This window comes from Chrysochloris asiatica, unplaced genomic scaffold, assembly GCF_000296735.1.
Source record: "Chrysochloris asiatica unplaced genomic scaffold, ChrAsi1.0 scaffold00290, whole genome shotgun sequence".
NCBI lineage: Eukaryota > Metazoa > Chordata > Mammalia > Afrosoricida > Chrysochloridae > Chrysochloris > Chrysochloris asiatica.
Window position 1 is genome coordinate 1,520,773 of NW_006408808.1, and position 11,752 is coordinate 1,532,524.

At 45.1% G+C, this 11,752-nt stretch overlaps 1 protein-coding gene across 1 annotated transcript in view; it reads right to left on the reverse strand.

Annotated features, from left to right (window-relative positions):
- EIF4E3 (eukaryotic translation initiation factor 4E family member 3) overlaps positions 1–836 on the reverse strand; it is a 72,875-nt gene extending 72,039 nt beyond the window's left edge. Inside the window, exons 1-2 of the mRNA XM_006874631.1 lie at positions 805–836; positions 4–129 (exon numbers count right to left, since the gene is read on the reverse strand). Of these exons, the coding sequence (XP_006874693.1) occupies positions 4–129; positions 805–836 (158 nt within the window). The remainder of the gene's footprint in view (positions 1–3; positions 130–804) is intronic.
- Between the last annotated feature and the right edge of the window lie 10,916 nt (positions 837–11,752).

The window sequence follows — 11,752 nt, forward strand, 5'->3', positions numbered from 1 at the left end:
GGCCGTCCGCCGCCCGCCGTCCGCACGGCCTGGGAGCAACACCGCGGGGCCTCCGGGGGCGCACAGCTGGCTCCCGCCGCCGAACAAAGGCCGGCCACCCCACGGCGGGGTGGAGGGGCGACACCGACCCTGCGTGGAGGCGGGTGGGAGAGGCGAGAGGCGGCCAGCAAGGATTAGCTAACCCTGAGGGGTTAGAGGAAGCAGTAGAGGGGCTGGCTCTGCAGCCAGACAGGCGGTCAGCAGGATGTAAGACAGATGGAGAGATGGGTGCATGGATGGACCAGTGGATGGAGTCTCAGACTCACAGAGTGGGAGGGGAGGAGGGATGGATAGACATTCCAGCAGTCTGTAAGATGAATGAATGAATGAATGGGTGGGAAGGCAAATGGAAACACAGTTGGATGTAACAGGTGATGAGTGGAACCGCTGGCCAAATGGATAGACAGTCGAATGCCCAGAAGTGCCAGAAGATAGGGCCAGACAGACAGAAAAAGCAGAGAATGCAAACTCAATCACCAGTTGGTAGCAGGTCAAGTTTTCATTGACAGAAAAAGGAGAGAATGCAAACTCAATCACCAGTTGGTAGCAGGTCAAGTTTTCATTCTCTAAGGTGAGGTTTGGTTTGGTTTTGGTTATGTGCCGTGGAGTCAGTTCTGACTCACAGCGACTCCTGTACAGGGTTTCTGAGGCTGTAAATCTTTACACGAGCAGAAAGCCTCATCTTTCTCCTGCGGAACAGCTGATAGTTTCGAACTGCTGACCTTACGGCTCACAGCCTGATTCGTAACCACTGCCTAAACTCACCTGATTTGAAAGAAGTAGACTTCCCATCCCATCCTCTTTAGGGTCACTATACGCCCACAGTGAGGGGCTGAAGCCTAGCTCAAAGTGTTAATGATGTTAAGTGCTACCAAGAGAATTCTGACTCATAGCGACCCTGTATAGGGTATCCAAGGAGTGGCTGGTCCTTGAGCAGCCGACTTTGTGGTTAGCAGTCCAGTGCATACCTAACAGTGCCACACCAGGACTCAAAGTATAGTCAATCCCAAAAGAGGGTTCCCAGAGTCAGCCAAAGTTCTCCAGGCCTGCCCAAAGCTCTGCCAAGAAAGAGGAGGAAAATGGCAGGGTGCCCTCTGCAACACAGAGCCTTCTGGCCCTCTGAACACGTGGGAGGTCCCTCTGACCCTAAGATTCCAGACACCAAAGTAGAATAAGCCATCACAGCACAGCATGGCCCCACTCTAGCATGACCCGCTCCTTTTCAAAAGGAAAACACAAGGCATGAGGATCTATGAGCACCCATCTCCCACATGTAACTAGCACATACATAGACAACCTCTTTAAACCAGAAATTCTGGAGAGTCCCTTTCTGGTTTGTAACAGCTGAGTATGTAGAGTTCTGATTCCTGGTAGATTTTCTACCTGGTTGATTTGCAAATTCAGTGGGACTAGAAGAGGGACTTCACAACAAAATAGGGTCAGGGGCTTCATGGGTGTGGTAATAGTCTACCATGAATTCCAAGAGAGGTTGTTGTTGTTAAGTGCCATCAAGTCAGTTCTTACTCACAGCAACCCTGTATAGGGGTTTCCGAGGAGCAGCTGGTGAGTCTGAACAACTGACCTCGTGGTTCAAGCTGACATTGCAACCTAGTGTTAACGTGCCCGCCCTAAAAGATACTCAAGTTCAGATAAAATGACAACAGTGAAAACAAGAACCCTGCTTCTGACAGAATTTCAACATAACATATGATACTGGAAGCAGTGATCGATTTTATAAGGTTCCTCTCTGGTTTTTACTAACTGGTGTTCTGATATGCTGGTACTAAGAGTCTTTATGTAGTTATTGTTTAGTTTCTACTGTTTTTCAAGAAAAGGCATATAGTTACTACTTCTTGTTGTTGTTAAGGGCCATTGAGTCGATTTGCACTTATAGCGAGCGACACTGTATAGCGTTTCCAAGGATCAGCTGGTGAGCTTGAACCATTGACCTTGCAGTTCAAAATGACTCTGCAGTTTGATGCATTAGCCCACAGTGCCACACCACTTACTAACTCATTTACTCTTCATAACAATCTAAGGAAGAAGGGACTATGAATAACCCATGAGGAATGGAGAAGTTTAATAGCTTCCCCAGTCTCACCCAGCTACGAAGTTCACACAGCTAGGGATTTGAATCAGGAGCTCAGAGTCTGAAGTTTTCAACACAGACTGCCTCTCTGTGAACAGGTTTACATGGTAAAAATAAGACAAGACTTCCACACCATACCAACCTTCCAGAGTCCCAGTGTGCTGCTGTGGGCTAATGCATCAGACTGCAAAGTGGTTTGAACTGCAAGGTGGGTGGTGCAAACTCAGCAGCTGCTCCTTGGAAACCCTATACACGGTTACTATGGGTCAGAATCAACTCAATGGCACTTAACAACAACAACAATCTTCCTGCCCAGAAAAAACACTGTTTATAGTTTTCTTCTGGGAAAAGTGAGTATGCATCTGTAAGTACATATCTAAAAATACTACGTACAATGTATATATATTCAGGTAAATCTGTATTTATAGAGCGTAGTGGTTACGAATCGGGCTGCAAACCGCAAGGTCAGCAGTTCGAAACTACCAGCTGTTCCACGGGAGAAAGATGAGGCTTTCTGCTCCCGTGAAGATTTACAGCCTCGGAAACCCAGTACAGGGTCGCTATGAGTCAGAACCAACTCCACGGCACACAACAACAAAAATGGAGGCATTTTATACCATTGTTGTACTACCATATTTGTTGTTGTTGTTAAGTGCTGTTGAGTTGATTCTGACCCATAGTAACCGTGTCTGTTTTAGCTAACTTTATATCTTGAAGATCATTTTCATATCAAAACATAGAGATTAACTTCACTTTAAGGACTGCAGAGGAATCCACTGTGAAGAATTAATAGAATTTAATTCAATAGTCCTCAATAGTCATGTGGTTCTGGTCTCCTACTCACCATCGAGTCGATTCAGACTCATAGTGACCCCGCATAGGGTGTCTAAGGCTGTAAATCTTCATGGGAGCTACAAGCCTCATCTTTCTCCCAAAGAGCGGCTGGTGGGTTTGAGCTGTCAGCCTTGAGGTTAGCAGTCCAGTGCTTATCCTATAGCACTAGACTAGGACTTCTTCTAGCCAAACTTTTATTTTAAAGTCTTTGTGGTTTTTTTAATGTTTTATTGTGAATTATGTGATCGTTTACATGGGAGAACATTAATTTTACAGTCATCCTATCGTATATCATTTCATTGTCATGGTTATAATCCCCTCCAAGCATCATCAACCAACCAAAGGGTATACACTATAAACCTGCCCCTGTCCCCCCTCCCCCTGGTCGTCAGCACACAACCCCTCTCCCTCTCTGTGTCTAAAGTTCCCAGTTGATCCATCTCTCCATGTCATCATCTCTGCCTCCATCTCTGGCTTCACTGCTTCTCTGGGTAGGGTCCCGCTCTCCACTTTTCTCACTTGATGGTCCCAGGGACTTCCGCTCCTAGACTGCAAAGTCAATCACTCCCCTCCTTTTGCTACAAAAAGTCTACCTTTACATTTCCAACCCTCACAATCAGTCCTGATAACAATTATTCACTATTGTATCACAAGAGACCTATTTGCATTTCCTTTCATCAGCCCCGCCTAGACAGATTAGATACTCTTCAGTGGAGATTCTGCCTTCCTCTATGTCCTCTGGATCTAGGTTCCCTCTTGAAAGCTTGTAAGCCAGTCACTTCTTGCCTTTGTAGCCCCCGCCCCCCATTTTGGGTAGTCAATGTCTAAGTTGCCCATCCCTGTCTACTCTGTGTATGGAGGGGGTGGGAGTGATCCTTGCTGTAAGGATTTGTTCCCTCTTTTGAGCTACTGCATCCATAGGTGTAGGTCAAGATCATCAAACTGTATCAGATTACTCTTTTTTTCACCTCTTCTTTCTTCTTCTAGTTGAGCTCTGATCACCCAGTAATTGAAGCCAGGTCAAGTAGGTATTATCTGCAAGTGTGGGTGTTCTTGTGCATATGCCCTCTCTTCTTATTAGCTGGACGCTTCACTCTCCACTCTAGTCCTCTGTGGCTGTGTCACTGACTCTGGGCCCAAGCGTCCCCAGGTCTTGCCACTCTGCTGGCCAACTAGATCTCCACTGGGGTTCACAGGAGTCTATTGAACATTGTAGGGCTTAGCTTGCAGCTTCATTGCTGTTTTTCCCTCACTTCCCTTTAACGGTGACGAACGTGGTCATCAATCAGAGCGTGTATTCCCATTGCGTCTTCATCTTGGAATGGGGTTTGCTCTGAGCGGACCCGGCCACTTGCGTTGCTGTCTCCTGGGCGAGCAACTTGCTTGTTCTTGTAGTAATCAGTTGGTCTGCCTATATTGTTTTGTATTTGTCCTGTCGGTCTTTCTTTCAAGAAGTATCTTTTGTTCTTCTAGTCACTCCAGGCTGGTCTGCCTGTCCTTTTAAGTAGAAATTTACCACCTCTGAAGATTCTGGATGCTGTTCAGGATTTCATTTATGGTCTTATGTAATGCAGAGGCTCTGCAGGAAGCCTCCTTCATTGGGCACATTGTAGCCCCATTTTAGGTATTCCAATCAGTTATAGGCAGAAGATGGACTTACAAGCTTTCTATGGTGACATTTCTGGCTATTCCTTTCTCTCCCCCTCAAGTGTCTATTTTTATAGTGGTATGCCAGGGAAACCAAGATTCAAAAGACTGCCAAGCATCGTAACAGTAATTTCCCCCCTTTTCCCCATTCCAACCATATCTTAATCCCTGTATCCCAGAGACCTGTAGTTCCAAGGTTGTGCAAACATTATTTACCTCTGTCCCACTTAACCCATGCAAATCTGCCTAACTGTTCTCCCATCTGCTTTATTCTTCCATTCCCCTCCCCCTTTTCATATATTGCACCCCTCCCCAGCACCCAAACTATCCTGTGTCTATTCCCTGCCCTGTGCTCCACCTTCCACTCCCTCCCATATGTACAAGAACCACCCCCCACATCCCAGAAACCAGCAAAGAATCGCTCCCAATAAGCATTTTTAAATATTCCTTACCTCATCTATAAATGCTTATTAAAAAAAAGTAACCCAGAGGGAATAAAAGCAATACTGTTGAATGATGATGCACGGAGGTGATTGTAATCATTGCAATGAAATCATGAGTGTAAAACCGATGTCTGTCCCATGTAAACTATCACTTAATTCACAATAAAAACTTAAAAAAGAAAAAAAAGCTAATTTCAGAATAAACTTACAGAAATAAGTTTAATGTTGGCTACATTAAAAAAAAATAATATGCCAAATTGTTCTGTAGAGTGATCACATGAATTTACATACAATTTATTTATAGAACCATAAAGTCAGTGGTTCAAACTCACCAGCCATTCCTTGGAAACCCTGTGTAGGGTCACTGTGAGTCGGAACTGACTCAATAGTACTTCACAACAAGATCTTTTATCTTCATAAAGTCCTTCAGGATTTGGGGTGGTTGTTAAGCATCATCAGGTCAGTTCTGACTCACAGTGACCCTACTTAGGGTTTCTGAGAAGCAGTTGGTAGGGGAAGGCGTTTGCTTTCTAATGTTCATGTAGACGGTTGCCATGTTTAGCTTCTTGCTTATGTCTTTTAGCAACACCCTCAGCAAGAAAAGACAATTTAAAATTTTAATCTGCAGTTTCTGCAAAAGACAGTGTTCCACATGACAAATTCCTTTCAGAATTTAGAACTAGAAACAGTCTGATATTTTTCCTTTATTGAATAACACCTCCCTCTCTTTTTGCTTGGGCTTCCAGAATGCTCAAAATTGCATTCAATGCTGAATCACAGTATTGATATTAACCAATAGTTATGAAGACACATCATTATTTCTTTATTATTTTGATTTGTATTTTTTGATGGCTAGATAGCCACTTGTTTTTTGTTTTTATTTTCCTATTTCTATTTTAATGGCCTGGTTTTACATATGAATCTTCTACCAGGAACCCCTCAGATCTATTTGGGAAGTCCAAAACCCATTCTATTACCATTGCATTGATTCCCACTCAGCAACCCCTTAGAACAAAGTAGAACCTTCTGCAATCCTATGGAGACAGACTGCAACTTCTTTCTCCTGTGGAGTGACAAGTGGGTTCGAACTGCTGACCTTTCGTTTTGTAGTTGAGCACTTTAACCCTTGTGCCACCAGGGCTCCTTATTTTGGAAGTAGGTGTCATAAGAGTGAATAAAATATAAAAGTCCTTAAGATTAATAAAAGAGGGCAAGCAAGGGGTTGAGGTGAAAGACAAAGATAATAGTGGGTAAACTGAGGGATGTTCAGAGACGTACGTAACTATTCTCTGGCTCTTCAGACGCATCCTTGTTGTTGTTATGAAGTGTCATCGTAGACTCGCTCTCGACTCATAGAGACCCCATATAGGATTTCTTAGGAGCGGCTGGTGAACTTGAACTGCCAACCTTGGGGTTCAAACCGACCTTGCCGTCATGTGTTGTTGTTATTAAGTGCCGTCGAGTCAGTTCTGACCCATAGTGACCCTGTATAAGGTTTCCGAGGAGTGACTGGTGAGCTTGAACTGCCGACCTTGCAGTTCAAATGGCTTTGCAGTCTGGCGCATAACACCACAGCGTCACACACTTAGAAGAAAACAAATTGGGACAATTTTCCTCACCTTCCCCACTTTGCAAGTGGGCAGCAGGAATTAGCATTGGAAGGTAGAAAGGGAGATCATCTACACAGGCCATCATTTTACAGATAAAGAAGCTGGGGTTGAGAGAGGTGAGGGGACTTACCCCAGGCCACAGCTCTAGGAGGGACTAAAACATGGGTAGCTTGAGATCCAGGCCAGCGTGCTCTCCCACTGCGTACCACGTAATGCCGCCAGCAGCTTGGGGTGGCAGGAAAGAGGAAGAAAAGGTGACCTCACAGCCCCTAGCAACAAAAACAACAAAAAGAACTTGAGGCACTTATAAATAATTAAGCAATTAGCTGCAGCAGCTACTCCGTGTTCCCCTCCAACATCCAGTCACCAAGGCAACTTGGGCAGAGTGCCTGTTGGTTGCCTGGTAACAGTGTGGTCTACTCCCCTGACAGGTTACCCAGGCATCACAGGATTTGAGAGTCTGGGAAGACTCTTAGACAGAGATCACTATTCCAACACCTTCATTTTCCAATGGAGGAAATGGAGGCCCAGAGAAGCAGAGTAACCTGCCCAAGTTCACACAGCTCGTCAGAGGCATATCCAGCCTCCATTTCCAGTTGCTTTCCATTGCACCAAGGCTTCCTAGGGAAGGCTGGAGACAGAGGAGAGGAGGAGACCTCTCTCCAGAGTTCTTAGAAGAATGAGAGAGTGAGCATGAGTGAGCAAGAAAGAGACAGAATCCTTCAGCTCTCTTGTGCAATTAGCAGGAGCTGGTAATCCCATCAGCCCAACTTTCATCATCGCCATGGCAACATGGGTGAGGCGAGTGCTGGTTGCCTAGTAACAAGTGGTCTCTGTTCTTCCACTCACATCCAACTCCTAGGGAGGGAGTCACAGGAACAGTAGAAGGTTCGAGTTGCAAGGGAAGGCAGAGATCACTCAAGCCTTCCCTTGCCCAATGAGGAAACAGAGGTTTAAGGATGTGGTCTAAGGACAAACAACCATGGAGATAGCTAGTGGCAAGTTGTTAAGTGCCATCAAGTAGATTCCAACTCATAGCAACCCTGTGTAGGGTTTCCAAGGAGTGACCATAGATGTTGTGGTTAGCAGTCCAGTGGTGATCCTGTAGTACCACACCAGGAGTCCAGGTAGGAGCTCAGTATTGGACAGCCTTGCCTGAATTCCCTCTATTTCCCCTTCCATTTGTGGCACAATGCATCGGGAAACTTCTATTCAAAACAGTCAAACCATGAAAGGAGAATGGCTAATGGTCTCCTGGATATACATACCACTTGTTTAATGGTGGTGATGGCCCACAGGCCTTGGAACATAGTAGATACACAGGAGATACTATACCTAGTAGTTAAAACCAGAAAGCCTAAATCAAAATCCAGCTCTCTACAAACCTGGACAGCTTCTCAGCTACTCTGCATCTCAGTCTCTACATTTGCAGAATGGGCATTTGTGAGTTTCCACCTCTTCAGGCCATTGTTCCAAGCAAGCAAATGCACATCTAGTACCAGGTGTATAGTAAAGATGCAGTAAATGGTAGACGGTTATGATTCTGTGTTTGATAAAATATTGTTGTACATCTGCTCTGCACTACCACTGCTCTAGGCTCTTGGGATACATCAGGAACAAGGCAAACAAAAGACATTCTTATCACATGGAGCTTACATTCCAGAGAAATACGTGTTTTTGCTGGCTGCTGTTGAGTTGTCTCCCACTCATGACAACTCTCTGCACAATGGGATCTGACTATTGTGATCCACAGGGGTTTCCTTGGTTGATTTTCATTAGTAGATCGCCAGACCTTTCCTATTAGTATTTCTTAGTCTGGAAGGTCCACTATGTTCAGCATCATAGCACCATGCAAGCCTTGATTGAAAGACTTGAGGTGCCTTGTCGGGGAATTGAACCCCTGGGTCTCCCACATGGAAGGCAGGAGTTCTGCCACCATTATTATGCCAGATAGATGTTGTTGTTGTTGTTGTTAGATGCTGTTGAATCAGTTCTGACTCCTAGAGACCCTATTTACAACAGAATGAAAACAATGCCCAGTCCGTCCCCAGTCTCACCAGTCTATTGTTGCAAGTTTTATATCATTCCATCTCATTGACGGTCTTCCTCTTTCTTTCTGACTCTCTACTCTGGTAGCGTAGTGGTTACAAATCAGGCTATGAACTGCAAGGTCAGCAGTTCGAAACTACGAGCTGCTCCACCGGAGAAAGGTGAGGCTTTCTGCTCCAGTAAAGATTTACAGTCTCGGAAACCCTGTTCAGGGTCGCTATGAGTCGGAACCGACTTGACGGACGTCATTCTCCAGAGACTGGTCCCTTCTAATAACATATCCAAAGTATGAGAGACTAAGTCTCGCCAGCCTTGTTTATAAGGAACATCTGGTTGTACTTCCTTCATGACAAAATCTGTTTGTTCTGGCAGGCTATGATATGTGCCTTCAATATTCTTCATTAACACCGTAATTCTAAAGCATCAATTCTTTAGTCTTTTTTATCCAGCTTCTGCAGCAGTTAAAGCACTTGACTTCTAACTCAAAGGTCAGCAGTTCAAACCCACCAGCTTCGCTACAGGAGAAAGGTATGTTTCTATGAGGATTTATGGTCATGGAAACCTATGGGGCAGTTTAACTCTGTCTGTAAGGATTGCTCTGAGTTGGAACAGACTCAACAGCCATGTTGTTTTGTTTTTGTTTTTTTTCAGATAGATAGATGAAAGAACAGACAGATGATGGATAGTAAGAGAGATGGGAAAGAAAGAAGGAGAGAAAGGAAGGAGTGAGGGGGGAAAAGGAAGGAGAGTAGGTAGGCAAATAACAGGTAGCTAGATGCATCATGCATATTCCAGTAAGTGTTTGTTGAATGGGAGGAGAAATTATTAGCACTATGCTAGGTTTATGTAGCTGAGCTCCTTCTCCAAGACTGAGGAGTTTCCTGTTTACAGGGTAAGATGCTATAAATACGCAGACTTGTCTTCTATGTGGGAACTCCGCTTTCCTTTTTTTTTTTTTTTTCTTTTTTCTTTTAGACGCTCAGAAGAAAATAGAAGGCAGTGGCCACTAGGTGGCAGACTTCAACCCCCTAGATACAGGGCATTAGGGAGTTGCAAGCCTGGGACACAGATCATATCTGAAGAAACTTCCAGCCACGGCTATTGTTGCCACAGGTCATTCTGCTTTCGCGGCTTAGGGGATGTGAAAGACTTGAAAACGTGATTGCTTTGGAGCAAGATCAGCTGTATGATCTTGGGTAAATTATGAGCTTGTAAGTTATGAATCTTGCACAGTTTCAGTTTCCTTATCTGGAACATGGATGATAATAAGCACTCCCTTGTGGGGCTGTTTTCACATGTACATGAAAAAAAAGTGCTGAATTCATCTTCCAAACTGCACATAGCAAAAGCTCAAGGTCTGCTGCCATTGATTCCAACTCAGAGCTATCTATAAGATACAGTGTAACTGCCCCATAGGGCTTCCGAGGTTGTGGATGTTTACAGAGGCAGACTGCCACGTCTTTCTCCTCCAGAGCAACAAATTAGTTAGAACCACCATTTTAACGACTACTACTGTGTCACCAGTGCTCCTGAAAAATCTCAGCCAATGGTGAATATTTAGGATCTAAAAGAAGGTCTTGTTCTGAGTTGCTGAATGGAAGGGGAAGAGAGAAGGAAATGACAATTATTAAGCATGTGCAATGAGAAGACAGAAATTCTTCCCGTTACTGAACCTGGAATACGTGACCTTGAGGCTTAGTCATCCACTCTCCACATCCATCCATCTACCCACCCACTCACTCATCATCCATCTACCCACTCATCTACCCGTCCATCCATCCTCCATCCACTCATCCATCTATTCACTCACTCATCATCCATCCATCCACTCATCCATCCATTCACCCACTCACTCATCATCCATCCATCCACTCATCCATCCATCCATTCACCTACTCACTCATCATCCTTCCATCCACTCATCCATCCATCCATTCACCAACCCACTCATCATCCACCCATCCACTCATGCACCTATCCATCCATCCACTTATCCACTCACTCATGCATCCATCCATCCACTTATCCACTCACTCATGTATCCATCCACCCACTCATCCATCTATTCACCCACTCACTCATGCATCCATCCATCCACTCATCCATCCATGCATACATGCATTCACCCCCCAGAGTTCTCATTAACTTCTTCTTATCCTTGTTGATTCCCACTGGAACAACCCCCTCCTAGTCCTGAGTTGCAGTCAGGTCTGTTAAGGAAGGCCACCACACTCTCCGAACTAGTCCTGTGTTTCCAACACCTGCCTCTCTAACCCACTGCCACACAGCAGCCTAAACATAGTCTCCAGATACCAATCAGCCATGCCTTCACTAAGTGCTATGAGGATTTTCCTAGTACTTATTCTGCTTCTCCCCCCTCCCCCCGCCCACTCTGTGCTACATAATATTTATAGCAGACGTTCTTTCTTAAATAAAAAATTCACACCCATTAATATCTCTTGCAGTGATTGATTCTTCGAGGCCAGGCATGCGTCTACTTATTGGAGGTAGGGGCTTAAAAGTCCTATCTAGCTATGTCTTTGAGAGGTAGAAACAGTGAATGTGCTCAGATGCTAACTGGAAGGCTGGAGGTTCAAGTTCACCCTTGAGGCACCTCAGATGAAAGTCTGCCAAAAATCAGCCATTAAAAACCCTTCAGAGCACAATTGTACTCGGACACACTTTGCGACTACCACATGCTGTTAGAAAGAAACTCAACAGCAATGGATTGTTGCACCCTACTGCTTTCAGGATAAAGCCCAAACTCCTTCTGGTGGCCAACAGGGCTCAGTGTCTTCAGGATCCTGCCTGCTTTCCCCACTGTACAGTCTGAGGATCTCCTTGTTCCTCAAAGTCTTCGCTGCTGTGGGACATGTGCCCACACTCTTCCCTCTCCTGAGCTGCCAAGGTGAGGGGGATGCTGAGGATTGGCAGTCCATCTCTCTGTCATGGTGAGATCTTCCCCTTCCTCTAGCTCTAAGCATGTCCTCTCTCCTTCCTATTCCTCGGCATCACAAGCTGTGCTGATCTACTGCCTGTCT